Raw genomic sequence first — 21,523 nt, forward strand, 5'->3', positions numbered from 1 at the left:
TAGTCTTCTTCCCAAGTTTCCTCTGGTGGCTTCATGGTATCTAACTGGAAAATTGCTAAGATGTAACTGAATCAGTCAGTGGCAAGGAGGTGACTGAGGCTTCAAAGGAGCAGAATTCCACAAACCACCATGAAAAGATTGTTCCACACTTGTGCTCCTGGGGACCTACACATGCCCTGGTGTTAAATCACCTGCCTGCACTGCTGGGGATTCACAGAGAAGAGCAGTAGAAGTCTTTAAGCCTACAAAGAAAGTGTTAGTAAAGTTTGAAAGCCAGGAGGCACAGACAGTGAAATCTCCCTTGGGAACTCATCCCAGACTCCTGAGCCAGCTGCTGACCCAGGCAGGAGACTTCCAGGAGGAAAGGGCAAGAGTTGATCAGATGTTGAAGCACATGAAACAATGAGCAGGCAGCTGGACTGTGCAGTTGAGAAGTCTGGAAGAAGTCAGAATGGAAAAGCAGGAATACCAGCTTGCCTTTCTAATGCCTTTACCTCAATGAAAGCCATAGAATTTCCTAGTTTGACTGTTAACCTGGCCTCTATTTCAATTAAATCACACAGTGTATCTCTGCCAGGATATACAACTCAGTATTAGGTATAAAAGTCAGATATTGGAGTAAAAAATATTAATTGAATTTGTAGCTGTTGAAGTTACACAGGAGATGGTCTTTCTTTTCTTTCTCCACACCATCAGACTGTTAGATTTAGCACAGGGATCCAGGGAATACCATATATTGAGAGACTAACTTAGAAAGCCTACAGATTTCAAAAGTACTACTTGACTTTAAGGGAACTGTGACCTCCTTCATAGGGATCAAAGGCAGATGTGGGCAACTTTCACTTGAACAAGCCTATTTGGTCTTGTGGAATTCTAAAAAAAATCTGCACCCCAAACAAAAAACGCTGCAAGTTACTGCCCACAACAGTGGAAAAGTCTAATGACAGCATGTTGGCAGGTTGTAAGCACTCAGGCAAGGCCAATTAGTTAATTTGTAAGCACAATTCCAGAATAACTATGATCTAAAACAAATCTGGGGAAAAGCTTACAAACCCCCTGATATCTCAGTGTCCAAAAATAGACTGCTTTAAATTCTGATGTGTTGAAAAACACCTTACATTGGTCAAAAGCAGGTGCAGGTGGAGTTGCAGCACAGCCCTCACAGGGTCACACAGGACAGACCCTCGGGCCTGCAGACACAGCACACTTTGGGTTTTCTACCCAAAAACCTCTTTGTGCTGAGCTGCTGCACCACAATTCCTGCTGAGCAATCCACAAGGGCAGCAGCAGGTACAACCTGCCAAGGAAGGGATGTCCTGCCTCTCCCCATGGAAGCACAGAGAGCTGAACTGCACTGGGATTTCATTTTACATGAACACAACAGACACATGATAAATAAAGTGTACTAAACCCAGTCCTTCCCAAGCATGTAGGAGTTGAGGTCTGGTCAGTCCCATAAACTGCTTTTTCTTTCACCTGGTTTTTTCTTCAGTTCATTCCAAAGTACTATCTTGGCCTGCAACCTTTATCTAAGCCTCTCTGGATCCATTATCAGCTCTGAAGTGTTTCTTTTTTTCAGTTGCTAAACACTGATATTAAATCCTCTGCCAAAATAATTATTCAAATGGTAATGAGCCCATATGCCTTCTTGCTTTACTGAAGAATAATACTACAATTCAAAATCAGACCATCAATTTCTTTTGGAAAACCTCATGTCATATCTGACTTGTAACAATGACACTTAAATGTGTTCAAGTTTTACATCTGACTTGCCAAGACCTCTTCATAAAACAAGATGTCACTATTGTATTTCTTGCAAAACTCACACAGGTCCCTAAAAAATAAATCTTACTGTGCTGAGGCTGAGAAGGCAAAGTGCAGCTCCCCTGACTCCCAGTAGTTCATAATTTATACAAAAACTCAGGGGCTACTCCCAGCTGAAGGGAAGCAATGTCTTCTCCAGGGTAAAGTATTTTGTTATGCAGGAACTTGACTGCTCCCCCCACCTTGGAAATAATGAACACACCTCAACTTTGCCTCCTGCATCCCAAGAAGTTCAGTGCTGAAGTCTGCTGGATTGAAGCCACGTGTGGGTAACAGGTCACAAATGGCAGCTCAGCACAGCACTGACTCTGCCCTGCAGTGAGCACACAGTGTTGAGCACAAAACCACCATTTCCCCGTAAAGACCTGAGGGACACGAGAGCTCTGCACACAGTTTTTGGGAATGCTGACACGTTTGGGATTGCTGCATCTCCCGAAATGCAGCACAGATGAGTTTTGCTGACATGCATGAAGCATGTCCTGAACCACCACTGCAAACAATGAGGGCTCTCTGTGCCAATCCCAACACCACAGTACTGCAAAAAAACACACCTAAGGATGTGCTGACATTGGCAACAAGGTGTTTGCAACGAGAGCTGTTTCCTAAACTGCAGTCAGCTATCTGCTTTTCGTAATTTGATTAAATAACAGCAAAATTTAAGCTTTTAACTTCAGTCTTCTGACTTGGCATCAACTAATCCCTCAGTGACCCCCAAGCACCACAAAACGTGCTCCCAGAACACTCCCACTCTGCAGTGCTAACAGGGATTGAACTGGAAGGGCTCATGTGCTGGTATATAGCTTTCTGCAGGTTTATTTGAGCCACAAGTTGTATATTCTTTTCATTTGTTTGGTACTCTCATTTTTATGAAATCCAAAATTGTTGTACCTCCTAGGAAGTGAGACAAAGTGCATCTGAGAGGTCACACACAAGGCATGGAGAGGGGCATGGCTGCACACTCAGACACCAGCAGGTACAGGATGCTTTTCTTTATTCATTTGTGCCTCTGAGGGGTTTTTCTTTGTTTGTTTGTTTGTCCTGGAAGTGCTCAGTGCTTCCTCAAACAAAGGAATTAAGCAGATCTAGCTAACAGAGCTTTGGATACTGTATTATTTAAGATCCCCATCCAAAACTGTAGATCATTAGGAGCTGCAGTTTGTAACTTTGCACTTGAGAATCTGCTTCTCTTTCTGAGCTGACTGAGCACATGTGAAGAACTTGTTACCGAATTTGTTACAGCTGGAAACAAACTTCCTGAATGCCATTTAATGACTGCAAGTAGTTTTAACCAGTCAGTTCAACCATGTTCAAAGCAAACCCCCTGATATTATGATTACTTACAAGAGAACTATTATTAACATACAACAAAAACTCTCCTGTAAAGTATATCTGCATTGGCATTTTACAGTGCCAACATGTTTGCACTGCTACTGTAGAAACAGAAAAAGGTTGATATATGAAGTTCATGGATAACAGCTGTAACTATTCTAGATGACCAATGCACAATATTCAAAAGTTAACACCACACCTAGAGTTGATGAACTTTTTTTTTATCAGTCTGCACTATGGCAGTTACCACAAGCATTTTCTTCCAAAAAATTAGAATAAGCATAATTCTAATAAATTAGAATGAGCATAATAAGATCAGAATAACCAGGGTTGCTATGCTGTAGAATGCAGGAAAATAAGCAAAAACTATGCACTATGAAAAATAGTTTTAAGTTATACTTCGTTAGAGGTGTTCAAGAACTGATGGGGGCTACACTATGCATAAGCTCTAATAAAATGGTCCCCAGTCTACCAGTTTCCAAACCACATATATTCTCTGAGGGGCTACATACTGACCTTTCACCACTCCCAAGAGAGGTGGGGAGTTCTCTTGAGGGGTTCTGTCAGGCTCCTGGGGAGGTACAACCATAGCGAGCGTATGCACCGGGACACGGGGAACCTTCAAACAAAGGCACAGACACACACTCAGCTAAAACACCTGCTGATGGACCAGACCTTGTGAAGTGTTGATACAGAGATACAGATCTACAGCACACACCAGTGCACCCTCCCCAAACTGTGCATGCTAAGCTACCTCTTGGTATGACCTGCCCCGAGCTATTTTGCTGGGGATAATATGGCAAAGTTAACTGTGTTACTCTGCATGAAATCCCAAACTCCTTTAGGCTTTTATTCAACTAACTCCACTAGAAAGCTACCTCTCCCTGAAGAACTCTGAATTTACATAAAAAATTTCTTTCATATAACAAACAAAATCAGCAACACCATTTGAGGGGTGCTGTCACAAGGGCTTGGAACTGTTGAAACAAAATACTGAGCACACACAGACAAAAAATACTATTCTTTTGAGATTCTAGGTTTGGGACTATCCTGTCCAAGGAGCAGAAAAGGGAACGAAGTTCATGTGTTCTTCAGGTCCCTGCAGGTCACACCAACTCACTCTGTCATTGTCCTGCATGCAGACTTTTAAAAATGCCTTTTACTGTCTATGTTTACACCTAAATTAACTGCTAAGGAAGTGCCCATTTGCAGCACTGATGGTGCTATTTTAAGGAAACTCCTCATGCCTTACCTGAGACTGATCCTGAGATGGAGGTGTGAGCTGGGACAAGTCTGCTGCAGGAACTGCCAACACGTTGTTGGGGTAATCCAGCAAGTAAGAAACCACATTTGTGTGTCCTCCCTTGGCGGCTTCGATGAGCATCGTTGAGCCATCCTGAAGTGAGAGTTGGGAAACAAAAAGCCAGAAGATGAGTTTTGCTCCCTGGTGTAGCACGTGAGACATGATTCTATGGTTTAAATTTGCAAATTTACTACTCCATTAATTGAGTTCTGTGGTTCTTTCAGTAGCTGTGGTAAGGGAGAGCTGTAAGGGGATACCTTGAGCCGGTGAGTAGGATCTGCCCCGTGAGCCAGGAGGAGCTCGACCACGGCCAGGTGACCTCCAGCACAGGCCAGGGACACCACTGTGTGATCATTGTTGGCTGTAGCCCTGTTCACGTTGGCACCTGGAAAGAGATCATCTTGGAATTAGACACGAGGAAATTCTGTCCAAAAGAAAGTTTCAACAAATACTGTATTTTGTGGAATTGAGATAAACTTTACTCTCTAATCTTATTATTTCTTACATGCTTCTAAAGCAAGGGATTTTGAATAACTGATTGGCTTCTACACACCCTCCTCCTCCTCACCTTGGGAAGACAAGGCAGCTAAAACAGTAACAGTGGGCTTGGAAGTGGTAAGAGAAAGGGAACACAACTTCCAAATGTTCATTCTAAGCATTGAACAGCATCACTACGTGGTTCAATTGCTACTGTTTCAGGTTCTATTTGCTGTATTTTTTCTGAAGGAGGGAGTGATTTTTTTAAGAAACTAAAGTATTTACTGTGCTTCAAATCTCTCTATTAATTTATACAACAGAGTAGGAACAGTAACTAGCAAAACATTTTGTGATTCATTCTATCATGAGCTACATGAAATTCAAAAAACCCTTAAGGGTTTGACAAATGCCCTTGTACACTTCACCAGAACAATTCTGAACATGGATCACAAACATGCAAGCATTGTAAAGTGGCATTTTAAGTTTTTTAAACAGTTATTAAAACTAGTATTTTACCTTTGCTAATAAGGAATTGCACAGTGCATAAATGACCAGCTCGTGCAGCCTTCATGAGTGGGGTTCTCCCCCCTTCAGATTCATGCTCCTAAGGAAGAAAAAACAGATGTACAAATGGTCAAAAAATATATCACTGTTTCAGCTTTTGAGGCTTCTTGTGATGGGACCAGAAGTACCTGTCTCAGTAGATTTATAAGCTGGCTATAATAAATATAAACTGACTGGAGTTGATTTTCATCTTACCTTAAATACTAAATTACACCATCAAGAAGAGGTATCACACCAAGAAGCTTCCCTCCTTACACACCTCTTTGTATTTCAGTGTTCAAACACTTAACATATAAGAGAACAGTAACTTTTCTCCTCTAAAAGGAAGGAGTATTTAACATTAATATCACCCAGAATCAGGAAGTGTAAAATAACCACAAACCGCTGTGCCACAGTTTGGAGCTGCCACGTGCTGCCCCCCCAGACCTGTAAAATTGCAAACCCTGAGGAGGATCAGTAACAAAACTGAGACAAATCACTGCAGGTCACAAGAAGTCTCTGACTGAGAGGACTGGAGAATAAAGATGACAAAAGGATGATACAAACCAACACAAAGGGAATGAGCGACAAGAACAACTTTCTAATTTAAAAAGTTTCTGAATACTGGAAAGATGTGGTTGAATACAACTGTATTAGAGCAGTTACAAACTAGACAATGTGCCTGCCATGTAGACATGATCAATACCATAAAGAATGCTGACTAATGGTATCAACCCTCCTGCAGAACAAGGAGAGAGAACATAACCTTCCTGGGAACATTGTATGTGCACTCTATATTCAATATTATCCTACATCCAATAATATTCATTCTAATCAATCATATATTAGGACCACGTGTTTTTTAATAAAATATCTGGGAGGCCAAGCTCTAAATTCACTCTTTACTTTGTAATTGCATGTACATCTGAAAATGAAAGTCAACATTTAGTACAGACAGTGGATGAAACTGCTACTTACAAATACAGACAAGAAGAGATTTGACAGAACAACTCAACTCCTTCCCATAGTTTCAGTATTCCCGAAAAATCTGCATATGTCCTTTGACATATGGCTTGCTTTGGTTGCAAGCTGCACTTTTAAGTTAGTTTTCTGTTCATAAAGTTGAGGAAGAAAGCTCTTGACTGGATGTTCTGTTGGAGACTGGTCCTGTGTATCAATCCAAGCCCATCCCAGCCTCTCTCCTGCTTTGCTCCTGGGCCTTCAGGAGAGCTCCATGTTACTGTCCACCCCTGCTTTAACACATGGCTAAACCCCACATTAGTGCTCTGATTTCTGTGTTTACTCAGTAGTACAATACACAGGCACACACAAGCAGACAGAAAACCTTACAGACCTATTGCTGAAGCCACTTGCCCTTTTTGTAAATAAACAGATTCCCCTCTCGGGGCAATGATTGCTTGACTGTCAATAAATACCTGCACATTTCTGGACTGTCTGCATGGCAGAAACATTTGCAGGACATGTAAAGCTAATTATGTGAACATGTGGCCCTGTTATGTGCAAGAATTAGCAGCATGCCCTTGAGCTCTGATGCTTACTCTGGTATTTGGCATAGTTTTTCCTTCCTCAGCCACTGCCAAGAGGTCCTAAAAAGTCAGAGGCTGCTGTGTGCCTGAAGCACAGCAAAGCCCTGCTTCTGCTGGCACATCCCTCCCAAAGCAGCTGTGGAGGCAAAGAATTCCTGCTCTGAGCAGGACATGGACACTGCTGCCTGAACTCTTTCATACCCAGTTCTAAATCCTCACTGATACAAAGGTGGCAAGATGCAAAATTTATTTTAGGCCATCTTAGGTGGTGAAAGCCATCCTGTATCGCATTCAGATGTAGCAGATAACTAGCAGTAAGGTGCAATTATTTACAACATTCTGCCTTCCTAACAGACTTCACTGTTGGAAGTCTTAAAACATGGATGCCAGGAAGATTCCTCATTTAAATGCAACGCAGTGATTCTGCCCAGTTTAACCAACTGTCATTTCCTCGAGCAGGCAGAACTTGATCCTCAGCTACTACACACTTCCAACCCTTGCAGCACCACACATGCCATCAGTCCAGCCAAACCAAACCATTTGGGTGCCCACCTGCTGTAGATCTTCAAAACTTATGGCACTTTGATGGTATTTTTCACATTGGAAGGCAGAAATGCATATTTTATTTTAAGATGAAATTAATTCTCTGACTCCAGCACTCTCTTTAGCCCTAATAACTGCTTGCAGACAGCATCAACTCAAGCTTTAAGGGAAGACATCTAGAACACACCAAAATAAGAAGCTGAGCCAGTGCAGTGCCTTTGTCTACTCACATCCTGTCTTTTACCTCAAATAATCATGAATTCCAAAGATTATATATATATCTACCTATATCTGTATCTATCTCTTTTTTTAGCTTCAGTGGACAATCAAAATCAGGGCAGAGAACATGAAAGTTGTCCAAAAGCATCCCCCATCACCTTTCCAATATGCTTCTTCCTTGTATTTATATAAAATATATGCAAATGCTTATTTTATAAGAACAAAGCCCAGCAAATTGTCTCCACGTTAGTGTGAGGGATGCCATCAGCTGAAGGCCAAGCAACAATCCCTGCCATGACAGAAACCTGCCTGCAAAAATATTGTATCACAGGAGAAGAATTAAGAGGCAGTTTGATGTGTTTCAGGTTTTTTTGCTACTAGAGTTATGTTCAAGCCAGGTAGCCAGTTTCAGTCTTTTAAAGAAAGCCACACGTGGAATTTTAACAAGTATTTAAGAGCTTTGAGGAGAGCCTGACAGTGTAAAATGAGAGAAATGCAAGGATGAAGCTGCCCTCATGGGTTTTCTTCCATCTCTCTATTTCACCATAAAAGCTCCCATACATCTCGTAGTAGAAGGGTAAACTCCATCACTAGATCAACTCTCCTGTGCAGCAGAGCCTCATGTACAGCTGCAAGTCTAGATTAGAAAATCCCAATTTAAAGCTCTTTTATGTATGGCCCAGCTGAGAAAAGCTGGGATCTCCTTGCTGTCCAAAACAGAACAATCTCTCTTTTGCTTTCACTGAAAAAAGGAAAAGATGCAACCACCTTATCAGGAGCAGTGTCACCTTCAGAAAGGAGACCAGAATCTCCTTTCATCCGGATGTGATTCTACCTCAAAAGGGGAACTGGAATCCAAACAGGTCCTTTTAGTTTATTGAAAGGTAGACAGCTTAAAAGCAGGATATCAGTTCCCATTAAATATCACCAATACTCTTTGTGAGCTTTACAGTCCTTAACTCTGTTCCTGTGGGAACACACATGTACCTTGCACGTCTTAATACAACCTTTGAGATGAAGGTGACTGCTAGGAAAGACACAAAGAAGAAACAAAAAAGAGAATTCCTTTAGGAAAAATTATCCTCTCACCTTTGAGATTAGACAATCCTTGCCACACAGATAAATAAATGTATTACTGAAGTGCTGGTTATTTTTTCCTGAAGCTCTTAAACCACATGGCTGCTTTCAAAAGTGTTTTTATCCATTCATATTTCAGAGTTCCAATCTCCAAAATTTTACTCCTATTAATCACAAAACCTAAAGTAGGTGTTCTGTCCCCCCTTAAAGTTTGCAAATAAATAAAATTTACACTGGTCCAGTGGCAGGAGCTCAAGCTGAGGCCCTGGAAATCCCTAATCCTGATGAGGATGGGGAAACTAGAATGCAACTACGGCACAGATGGGATCACAGGCTGAAGGCTTCAGCTGTGCCTCAGATTAAGTCATTCATATACTTGGCAAAAGCAAGCTCATTTCAAAATGCATATATTAACAAGGAAAGGTGTAGGCCTGCCAGCTAGTTTTGCTACAGATTTTGACAGGACAACTTTGTAAGGACATGGAAAAGATCCCTAAAAGAAGGGCATCAGAAAAGCACTCAGGAATTGTTAACAAGCCAGAGTTCAGGAACAAATAGTCACAAGGAAACACAAATTCATCAAAGTATCACAGAGGATTGAGCAGCTCTCCAGCAGACAGACACAGATGAGCACTCTGACACTGCTCATTTCTAGTACAACTTGTCACAGCAGAGCTTTACAGAAAAATTAACCACAAACTGGAGAAAGTTCATCCCAAACATCACTTTCTTTGACTTCTGGTTCTTACAAAGCCACATTGCTTCATGAGTCTAACAGAGCTCTCAAGGTCTTCACTGGTGCCCAAACTGAATTACATACTTGATACCCAGGCCAGAGGATCAGCACCTGAAAAGCAACAGTTACCTTTTCACTTGCCAGAACAACACCTGTTTTGTGCTGAGACGTGGTGGTGATGATCCCTCCCAGTTCAGACAAAACTCTGAATCATAAAATGATCATGGAATGGTTTGGGTTGGACAGAACCTTCAAAGACCATTCAGTTCTGACCCTCCTGCCATGGGCAGGGACACCTTCCACTAGCCCAGGTTGCTCCAAGCCCCGTCCAACCTGACCTTGGACACTTCCAGGGATGGGGCAGCCACAGCTTCTCTGGGCAACCTGTGCCAGGGCCTCCCCACCCTCACTGTAGAACATGCTCAAACTTTAGCTCAAGGTTCTGTTTTAGATTGAGAAACCTCAACTGGGCAGGAGCAACACGCAGGACTCAGCTGAGGAGTGTGAGCTGGGTAACTTCAGCACAGTTGGAAGATGCCAGTTTTCAATTAGCACAGCTCAGGAAACCCTCTGAGAGAAACACCTCCTGCCCTTTGCCCACTTGGATAACCCAGCACCCAAGAGGCTCCTCTCCACACCTGCAGGCTCAGAGCCAGTACCTCAAATCCCTCTCAGTCCCAACCTCACAACTGAGGAGACCCCTGAGAAGCCAAGAAAGATCCGAGGTCTTAAAACACATCATATGCTTTCCAAATACAGAACAAAGGCTCTGAACTGGGAAGAAATGGGAGAACTGATCATGACAGATTTTGACATCCAGTGTTTTTATTGTTCCTTTAGCTCAAGAGTATTTGGGAAAGAAAGATCAACTTCCTTTCCTCAATCTAGAATCCATGGGTGCCATTCATCCTTGAAATCAGAGAACAGCCCTCAGCCCTGTTTTACTTTAGTGTTTAAGACTTAACCAGCATTTTCCTCAAAATGGGTAAGATGTTGCATGTCTAAAGATCAGAGATAACGAAAGTTTCCAATGAAACAACAGTGAAAGCAATCCCAGGAAGGACAGGAGTTGCAGGATGAAAAAGGAAAGGAAGAAAAGCAACTGGAGATGTACTTTCAGTTGCTGTGTCTGAACACCAGCAGGAGAGTAAAATCAGGTGGACAAAGACAGACAAACTAGAAGTCTAAGTCCAGATCTTCATTTGATTCCCAACTTCCTGGGACAACTTAGCAGAATCATCTAAACTCATATAAATCAAAATTGAAATCTAGAGGAATGTTCTCCCATGGTACTGTCAAAGCAGCCTTTTCATACCCAGCAGTAAAGTAATGCCCTTCAGAACCTTTCCCCACCCCACGAAAAGATAACAAATCCACTCAGAACAGCTCCCAACTTTCAATAATGCAAAGCAACACAAGGGTTTGAACAGAAACTTTCAAACCTGAGGCACCTCATGTACCACTTTACAGGCTTTATCCCCACTTTCTTACAATCAGAAGTCAGAACTGACAGATTTACGTGGCAGGTCTTCCTTTCAAAGCAACTTTCCTTTCCTGCCTTACTCTGTTTTTCCTTGCCTGCTCCACATTTTAATTGGCAGTACAAGAAATGCAGTAAAATAAAGCTTCACTTTAGGAAGGTCTGAGATTGTCCTCAGCAATCCTGGTCAGAACCAGGTGCTGATGGCCACAAGCACTGCTCACCTGAGTGAGGGGAGGGGGAAAATGACAATTCCAAGAATTTGAAGTGATATTTAAGCAGCAACTCTTGCATGTTTTTAAAAGTTTATGCATAGCATTTTGTTTTTCTTTTTTATTCATTTGAGGCTTTGCTCTCCCCAGTGAGATACTCCGTGGGTTATACCTTTATATAACCAAGTACTTCAATTTCTTCTTTTTAAATACCCAATAAACCCACCAAAACCAATTCTGCCTCTAGTGAAGTGGTTGATGCTCAGTACTCAACACTGAATTGAGCAAAGTGCAGCATGTGAGCCAAAAAACCCACAAACACACATCCCTCCCTCCATTAACATGACCTTTCTCCCTGATAAGAACAAATAAAGCAGAACATTACTGCAGAATAATAAGTAAAGTCTGAAAAAAAGTATAAACCAAAGAAGAGTTGAAATATTATTCCCAATTACAGTATTAATTTTTTCACAGTTGTAAATATAAACTTTAAAAACTTCATTAAAGAATGAAATTTAAGTAACTTCATTAAGTTTATGAGGTTCAATGATAAACTGTTCTGGCATTCTTGGTTTTTTTAAAAGGAACTAAAAATCCCAGAATATCCAACCAAAGCCCCAACCCACTCCCCAGACAAAACAAAACACAGAAGCAGTGACTGTGTGTGAGGGGGAAAGAGAACAGTGGGAGGAAAACAAAAAGGCAACCAAAAGAACAATCTTAAGCCTTGTTTGGCATAGGCTCCTAAACTCCTTTGGAAGACTAATGTATCAATTGCTTTCTACTGATTAAAAGCCAAATGTTATATCCCTGTAGCTGGTGAAGAGGCAGTTTTGGGTCTCCTGCTACATGATATGAAAAAAAGGCAATTAAGCAAACAATTTACATCACAGAAAATAAACACAGGGAAAGCAATGTGCTAAACCCAAGAGTTGGAATAAAAAGAGATCAGATTATGCTGCTCATTTTAAAGGCATTGCTTCATTTGGGGTTTTGTGTTGTAGTTTGCAAAAGTTAAGAGTCTAACAGTGTTCAGAGTGACATAGAGAAGCAGTAGTTCCTAATACTGAAACATTTTAAATCCAGAGCAGTGGAGCAGGTAAACTCTAATCCACAGGAGGCTGGGAATAATAAAATAGCATAATGACTATTGGCAACACAGAAATATATCCTGCTAAACAGTTAAACTTCTGGATTAGACTGAAATGAATATAAACAGCTGTCACGTGTAAGCTACAGCTAAAGCTCTTCACCAATGGATGAAAGATCACCCATAGGAACTTTTATTTTTTAGACCAAACAGAATATGCAGGCTTCAAAAAAAAACTGCTTTCATGCCTCTTTTCACACCCTTACATGAATCTTAATTGCTAAAAGTGCCTCCCTTGCTCTCTAAGCACCCAGGGCTTGCCATACAGTCTGAAACCAAAGCACTTTCCCCCCAAGACCCAGTAGAGGCCTTACCAGATCAGCACCAGCCTGAAGCAGCACATCTGCCACATCTGTGTGTCCATTCTCACAGGCGTAGGTCAGGGCTGTGTCTCCCGTGGCTGTGGTGGCATGAACATTAGCCCCTACAAACACAACATGGGCTTCTTACTGGACATGTCCTCAGCAAGTGTTTCATACCAGATGTAGCACAAAAATCTCTGAGAACAGCTATATCCTGCTGACCAACAGCCTCCACACTCCAAGGGCATTGTTCTTTCTCTGATAGTAAAAATACTCTGAGGAGAGGGGATAAGCCAAGGCTTGGAAAAAGCATGACTGACAATCTAAACACTTAAACCTATATGCTCAATTATTCCTACAGTCCCTCTACAGCAAGAAGGATTTCAGTTGTTACAGCAAATAAAAGTGAATCCAGACAGTTGTCTAGACTATCCATTTGACCCGGAGCTGTATGCCAAGGGAAACCAGACAAAATGCATGTCACTGAATTAGTATTAATACAACAAGACCATACACTCCTACAAATTTCCCTTCTTCCCTGCTCTTTAAAATCATTTGCTTTAAAACCATTTTCTTGAAAAAAATTGTCTGGCTTCCCATACACCAGAGCTCTGTGAAAACTATAAATTATAAGTAACACATTATTCTTAAAAAAAGAGATGCCAACACGATTAGCCAACTTCTTATTTTCAAGGTGTGAGATATATTTAGAGACTCCCTGATGCCAAAACAAGGCTCCTCAATTAACTTTCTACACTATCAGCAGTGAAGTGCAAGCAGGGAGCGTTCCAAGGGAGCTGGTGACAGGTGGTCACATGCTGGTGTCACTGCACAAAGTGGCACAGTTGTTACTGTCCCTCGATGAGCAGGGAGCTTTACTTTCTAGAATTACAGATCCAGATAATTTTATGCTTATTCTTAGGAAAGAGTATACAAACTAATCCCTTTCCACAACAAGGAAGATTTCCAAAATACAGGTCCTTTCTTGTTTGTTATTTTAAGCAAAACACTTCAGACTCCACCAACTTTAAACTGACAGGTGAACACTGAAGCATCGCTTTGCCCCAACTCCAGCAAGATTTAATTTACTACTGTATGATGTAGCAGTAAAACTCACTCATCACAGAAATTCAGCACATTCCAGGATCTGTCTTGCACACTACTTCTCAGGGCACAATTCCTAAAGAACTGGTTATTCAGGGTGACTGAATGAGATAGCCAGGCTCAGTCAGAGCTGGAGTAGGATGCAAAACCAAGCATTATCTGTATTAAAATTTTGTCCCAAATGCAGATAGCTGGAAACAATGTTCCTCATGATTGTGGATGCTTTCTAGATATGGAGCAGGACCCAGTGCTCCAGGAGGCCCTTTCCTCTGTTAAAAGTATCAAACAATACTGAGGTGCAACATATGCTTTCTCCTTCTTGCTAAAGTATCTGAGAATGTAGTTTCTTGTTACAACATCGCCACTATCAACCCCAGGTATCTTCTCAATTGCACAGAATATCAAGTCTATGACCTCTGTGGGCTTGATCACTTGCACTGAACACATACCTGCTGCCAGCAAGTATTTCACCAATTCAAGATGACCTTCTTGAGCAGCTTCCATCAAAGGTGTTGAGCAGCCAAGTTCTATATCAGCTCCTGCCTTAATAAGGAAGTCAGCGACTTCAGAGAAGCCTCCACAGCACGCCAGGGTAAGGGCTGTCTCCTGTGTTTCTTCTGTCTGTGCATTTATATTTGCCCCTGGGAAGGGAAACAAAACAAAACATTACTGGTCTGGCCAGACATGGGGTGGGAAGGTGAATGCTCACCCTCCCAAAGTTTGGGGGGCTTTGTTCTGTGGGGACAGCAGCGACATCAGAGCAATGTGATGGCAAAGGATCACACTGTGCCCTTCCCAGTGGGATCTCACCCTGTGCCAGCAGCAAGGCCACCATCTCCTCGTGGCCCTCGCGGGCAGCCTCCATCAGAGGGGTGTAACCTTCATCATTGACCTCCTCCAGGTTGGCTCCCCGCTCGATCAGGAGAGCTGCCAACTCCACGTGCCCACCACAGGCAGCCAGAGTGAGCGGGGACTCGAAGGAATCCGCGGGCATGTTCACCTGGGCACCACTGTCCAACAGCAAACGTGCCACCTCCACATGTCCGTCCTGCAAAGCAAAGGGAACCCAGGGGTCAGGCATCATGGAAGGTACTTGATGCTGTAGTTCAAAACACAACCATACTAGTTCTGAAAATGACCCTAGAAAGACAGAACCTTTTACTTATCATGGTTCAGTTATGACAGTTACTGTAATACTCGGATTTAACTGACACTTAGGTTTCCACTTACATCTAAATTAGGTTTAAATGCATGGGGGGAAAAGAGCTAGATATATGTTGGGGTTTTTTTCTTTCTTAAAAATTACAGGATAAGACTTTCTTAAATATCCAGCACAACCTCTGGGACACAACAGTAATAGAGATAGCAAACAAGCAACCACTCCATGACTAAACCTCAAAACAAGCAGCAGAAAAAAAGATTTTCTCTGTAGTTGATTCACAGATTCTACAGACAAAAAAAAAAAACAACTTATAAAGCTCAGAATTCCACTAATTCCCAAAATTAAAGAATTTCTTCTGCATTAACAGAAGCAACTTCAAATGAACTATCAGTTCATCGTTCTGAACTGTCAGCCAGTAACTCAAACAGGTAACACAGAGCTACAGGAAAGGGGGTCAGAGGGAGATCAAATGTGCACCTCCCATCAGTACTTAAGTTCACCATGAATCAGGTCATACATAACCTGAGACTGACAACAATCAAGGCTGCACATTAAAGACAGGCTGTTGTTCTCAGAGAATGTGGCTAAGAGCCAACAGCCACCTCATGAAAGGCATTACCCTGAGTGTGGCACTGTCCTGACCCAAACACACCACAGCTGTGAGGCACTTCTGACAGAACTGCTGATCAGAGACCAGGCACCTCAGGGGCCTGTACCTGCCACATCCATCAGATGGAAAGAGGTGAAGGCTGGGAACAGCCACAACAACGTGGTGGATTTTTCCCTTCTGCAAGGCTGCAGCCAAACGATAACAAGGAACAAATTCCTTGTTATGGATCTGGGACTTCAAAGGCTGTTTCCTCTCTGTTGCTTTTAAAGGTCAATACACAGTCTGTAGAGTCAGAGCACCTAGTCTGAAACACCTAAGAGCTAAAAACATGCAGACAAACCTCACGACTGTCTTGCCCAAGTGAGGCACTTCACAGCCTGCAAGTCAAGCCAGTGCTCTGATTGTTTCACCAGGAAAGGAAAAAAAAGGGCAACAAAAACCCCAACCTAACAGAACAGTGGGCTGATGAAACCTTTAGTCTGTAGTCATGCTGCAATCTCCTTTAGGTGACAGCACATACCCACTGCAACTGTGTCCTGAATTCCTTTTTGGCACCAGGCTCTGCTACAGGGAAGACTATTCAGGGATACTATTACCACCCGCTATGGGAAGACTTGGACACAGCTCACCATGTTATAATCTGACCTTGGTCTCTTGCATCATCACCTCACAACTGCACTGAAAGAACACTTGATCCTCCAGCTCTAGAAAGCCTGGAGGAACACTGCAGCCTGTCTTCTAAGGATTACAGACTCCTGGGAGCAAATTCCATTTCCCCCTCTTCGCTGTGCTTCCTATGGAAACAAGGTCCTTGTTCTTCCTTCAAAGAAGTTCCCCAGCTCGGAGAGCAGATAAAAGGTCACCCAAGGTCTGGGCAAAACTGGTTGCAGACATGCTCTGACACACAACAGTACACTCTTTATGAAGATGATGCTCTTGGATTGGGAATTTTTTACTCAGTGGATGCTTTGCAATTAGGAGTTGGCCAAGAACTAAATGACTTTTGAAAATAAAACCGTAGGTAAAAAGAAAAACCTCACAACCCCATTTACAGAAATCTAGAAGAAAGCAAGTCATCTCTTCCTGCAAAACACTTCCTGCAGTGGTGAAAGAACAAGAGGAAGGCATGAATCATCCAGCTCAGTGCACTTCTGGAAGGGTCATTCCATGATACTCTGAGACACCTTATTTATAAAGACAAAGGTGGGAATGTAACACTTATGCTTTAAAAAAACAATCAGTGACTTGGGCTCAACCTCCTATTTCACTGCACTGCAGATTAATCACTCTTACACTTCACACAGGGAGCATTGAAAAAAACCCACATTACTCCTCCCCAAAATGACAATATTTTTTCCTTGTGAGCAGTTAGACTGAGAAGCTGCGGGAGCTACAGTAAAGCCTTTCTTACAATAACAACACACCCCCTCCCCTGCAGCCCCCAATTGTTAGCAGAGGCTCACTTTACTTTATCACCTCTTGCATTCCTCTCTCCCAGAGGAGGGAGCAGTACAAACACAGGTATTTACCATGCAGGCCTCCATCAGCGCCGTGTGCATCTCGTCTGTTTTGTGTTCTTGATCAGCTCCAGCTTCAAGCAAAAAACGAACCATATCTAAATGGCCTTCAAATGAAACACATGGAAACAAATGAGCATTTCACATTGTCAGCTTTTAGTAGTACAGACAGTACACTGAATGAAGTAATTCAGATTTTCGTAGTTTGCTATGACAATCTTTACACATTATAACTGGCAAACTTCAAACAGCCTTTCCCAAAAATACTGCTCAGTTGACAGTGTCTTTAAAAGCTTCTGCTGAACTTTACCAAAAATTTTTTTCAACTCAATTACAGCTTATGTCATTTCAGGCTTTGCCCCTTACAAATTTTTATCATCTCAATGAGCATCCTCCTCCAAAGCAAGACTCAGTCTTCCATAAACTGACAGGAAAACAAGGTAGTTCAACTATCTTGCCAAAGATAACACAGGACATCTCTAGTCAATGAAGATTTTAGATTCCATCACTCTGTTAAGGTTTAGGTCACAAGAAACAAGAATGATGCTCTGACACATCCAGGAGTGTTGCCACTGGAATTTCTCTGTAAGGAACTACCATATGCTGCAGGAAAGCCATGACAAATCCAGGTGCAAGTTTTCACATGAGTTATACATAGTATGTGTCCTCCAATTCTAATCACAAAGGCAAAGCCTAAAGTTACTATGATAATAATCCACATCCTTATGAGTTTCTATTTATACAAAAGCAATTGTTGGAAAACAAACCTTGGAAGCACACTGGATTACCATTGCACTCTTACTTTATATAGAAGCTTTAAATAAAAGCTTTAAGCAAAAGAAATTAAGTCAAAAGTCCCTAGAAGTTCATAATCCATAAGAATTCACAGTCATCCTCCAAAATTATACTGAAGGAAAAGAAACCAGTAATAGTGGTGGCATTTTCACCCCATTAGGTATTTCTAATGGGGATCACTCATTCCAACTTCACATTTTATGAAGAACCAACAGAGATGCTTTCAGAATTCACAGGCTGTTGGTGAGGGGAACGTGAATAAAATAGGGAATGTGGTAGTGGGGGAAGGGTGTGTGGCAGTGTGTCAAAGCACCAGTTTGGACACAGCCAGTTAAAAGTTTTCATCTGCAACGTGTCAAACACACGTCCATCACAGACTTAGCACCACTTCGCCATGGATGAGCATTTTGTTATACTGAGTTTAAAAGCAAAACCCAGTACTCCAAAACTCTCAAGAAAATACTCCAAGTATGGCTGGAAGCTTTAGTTAGATGAATCCTAGCAAATAAATTCAAACAAACCCACAAAACAAGGCAAGAGACAATACCTTTATAGCATGCGAGTGTAAGTGCACTTTCTTTGAACTCGTTGGAGTGAGTGTTGATTCCTGCACCGTATTCCAGCAATACTCTGGCAACCTCCACATGCCCTGCACTGGCTGCTTCCATCAGGGGGGTGTGTCCATTCTCATTGTGGTCTTCTATGTTAGCACCAGCTTTCAGTAGCACCTTCACTATGTCCACAAAGCCCCCGGCACAGGCGTACGTGAGAGCCGTGTTCCCTGCAGAGAAGGACTTTGCATGAGAGCCCCTTCCATCCCATCATCATTTAAAACTCTGGTTAAATCCTGTCTTAATATTAACACGATCCAGCTGCAGGTTAATGCTCTCAGCAAGGTTAGTTAAGCTGTGATCAAGCACCAGCAATGTAGAGAACATTCAGTGCTGGAAGAATTGTAACCCCTCTTTGGTAAAAAGCACCATGCAGAAATAACTGGTCTGGATTGGATGTGTCTTATGGGTAATTTTGGATTGTATCAATGAGAAAAGCTAAATTTCATGTATTTTTCTGGTTATCTAACACCACAGTGGTTTTCACTGCTTTCCATTAGAGTTTATGTTAAAAACCATCTTTAATAATGGCCAGTTAAGCCTCTAAACATGTCTGCTGTGGATCTGGCCTATTCTTAAGTTTCTGACACGTTTTCTTGTGAACGAAAGTGTCAGACAAAACCAGGGCTTAAGACAGCAGTCTTCCTAACTGCCCAGTTACCTGTGGAGGACTGTGCATTGACATCTGCACAGTGGACAAGGAGGAGTTTAACAATATCCACGTAGCCCCCGCTGGCAGCTGCCATCAAGGGAGTGATGTCGCCCTTATTCCCTCGGTCCTCGACGTTGGCATGCATTGCCAGCAGCACCTGGGAGAAAGTTCACCCCAGTCAGTAAATTGTAACACCAACCTTCTGCTTTTAGTTGTCACAGGGCAACTCCCTGGCCAGAGTGACAGCACAGGAACTGCCACTTGCATTAATGACCAGAGCACCCAGGGGTCAAGCTCAGAGGTGAACAGTTCTCTCCCTGTCTTCTGATCTGGCACCAAAACACAAAGCTTTTTGAGCTCTCACTTTCTGAGAACTATCACCTGAACATAATCAAGGCAGCACAAATTCTGCCCTTACATACAGAAGCAATACAGCCCCAAAATTAACAGAAATTAATGCAGTGTTGATAAAAATGTGATTAAAAAAAAAAAAGGATTGTGTGACTGACACATGAGTTTTTAGAAGGGAACCAATTGTAGTATTTGGGTTTGCTGCTATTTTAGATTCTCTTGCTTGGCAGAACAGCTGAACTGCATCTAGAACAATGCCAGAAAAGTAGATGCATCATAAAACATAAGATTCATTCCTCAGATAAGTCCCTTCAACCTAAAGGCACATATGACTGCATTTTCCATTAAAAAACCCAAGCAATAACTGGAAACCCATAACAAGCTGCACTGACTTATATTCTAAATAATAAAAAATTATAATAACCAGAAGGACTAAAACGTTTGCCTATCAAAGAGGCCCCTCAGACAAAGGTTTAGTCTTGTATTTGTTACTTACTTGTGCCAATTCATAATATCCTGCTGAACAGGCCAAGCAAAGGAGACTCTCCCCTTCTTCAGTGTGTTCATTTACGCTTCGTCCCTCATCCAGCAGCTTCCGGACAGCGTTGACATCCCCATCGGAACACGCCTCTGCCAAACTGCGGCTGCAAGAGCAGGCACCACACAGTCAGCTCAAAACACACCTGCAAGAGCTGGGCAGCTTCCTTGGGCAAGGAGGAAGCCTTTAAGGAAAGACTTATGACATGAGTACTAAGCATGACTCAAAAGTACACCTTACAGATATATATTTTTTAAATAAAGTGTGTATATATATATATATACACACACACATACTATTTCCACAGGTGAAATGGAGATAAAGACTTTCCTTATGTCTAAATCAGCTCTTGTCCTCATCAGTTGCTAACTCACATATGCTCTCATACAGACCAGATGAAGAGAGGAGAAGTCATTCGTGGTGTCTGCAAGAGACAGGAGCAAACCCCTCTGATGCTATTCCCACTTCAGGGCACACCAGACACACGTGACAAAGTGCTGACTGCAGGGGCCAAGGCAAATGCCTACTACAGACAAAGCCAAAAATCAAGCAGCCAAGTATCAGAGACCACTAATATGAATATTGCACCCAGACAAATGTCTGACCCTCATCCCTCCTGTTTTGGGACAATTTCCTTCTCTGCACTAGCCCAAAGCTTCTTTTTTTTTTCACTTGAAAACACCAGTTTTCATGAGAAAGAGCCTTACATTAGCTAATGACACCTTAGAGGAAGAAAGGATGGAGCCTTACAGAAGTTTACTGTGTTTCTTTTCATGCACTGTTAAAAGCACATTAAGGAAGTTTTCAGAGGATGAAATAAGGCAGTAACAACACAAACTCTACTGGAACACTACTAACTCCTCCTCAAAGAGAATAAATCTGTAAGAGGTAATTACAAGCTAAGAGTTAGAAGGAAGACAGAACAAACCCCAAGTTCTTGGAATCAAACAGCCCAGAAGTCTATAATCACGATTTTAACCATCACTGACCTCTGGAGAGAATTGCTGTTTCCCCTGAGACATAAGAAAGGACACTAAACCAACCTTGGAAAAGGTGAACTGAGCTTCAGTTTATTTCAAATCAAGTCACCTCTCCTTTACATCTTTTTCTGTACCAAAAAAAAAAAGGTCTAACAGCAAAGACAACTATTCTTTCAGTCCTCAGAGAGGCATCATATCAGGTCTCATGAACTTGTCCACTGGACTGTGTCCAACCTGTTTAAATGCTCCCTGACCTGACACTAATCCAAGACAAGCTGTCCTTAGTCCAGACCTTCCCAATCATCTCAGGAGCTTGGGATTCCTGAAAGTACATCTCACCAGTGAAGCTCAAGGCCAAGGCAGTATTCCCTGTCACTGGGTCCCCCATCATACTCTGAGGCATATTTTTGATCCTAGGTCTGAAGTTCAACAGAAGTTCAACAGGACATGCAGTCACACCA

General features: G+C 42.2%; 1 protein-coding gene across 16 annotated transcripts in view; it reads right to left on the reverse strand.

Annotated features, from left to right (window-relative positions):
• Window positions 1–21,523, reverse strand: part of ANKHD1 (ankyrin repeat and KH domain containing 1) — a 100,330-nt gene that overhangs the window by 41,498 nt on the left and 37,309 nt on the right. For all 16 annotated transcript variants that reach the window (XM_064671496.1, XM_064671504.1, XM_064671501.1 and 13 more), the window contains exons 4-14: window positions 20,041–20,188; window positions 19,203–19,350; window positions 18,478–18,711; window positions 17,148–17,242; window positions 14,657–14,894; window positions 14,296–14,487; window positions 12,755–12,864; window positions 5,450–5,537; window positions 4,714–4,841; window positions 4,406–4,549; window positions 3,670–3,772 (exon numbers count right to left, since the gene is read on the reverse strand). In XM_064671496.1, coding sequence (XP_064527566.1) covers window positions 3,670–3,772; window positions 4,406–4,549; window positions 4,714–4,841; window positions 5,450–5,537; window positions 12,755–12,864; window positions 14,296–14,487; window positions 14,657–14,894; window positions 17,148–17,242; window positions 18,478–18,711; window positions 19,203–19,350; window positions 20,041–20,188 — 1,628 coding nt within the window. The remainder of the gene's footprint in view (window positions 1–3,669; window positions 3,773–4,405; window positions 4,550–4,713; window positions 4,842–5,449; window positions 5,538–12,754; window positions 12,865–14,295; window positions 14,488–14,656; window positions 14,895–17,147; window positions 17,243–18,477; window positions 18,712–19,202; window positions 19,351–20,040; window positions 20,189–21,523) is intronic.

The sequence above is a fragment of the Pseudopipra pipra genome, chromosome 15 (assembly GCF_036250125.1).
Source record: "Pseudopipra pipra isolate bDixPip1 chromosome 15, bDixPip1.hap1, whole genome shotgun sequence".
NCBI lineage: Eukaryota > Metazoa > Chordata > Aves > Passeriformes > Pipridae > Pseudopipra > Pseudopipra pipra.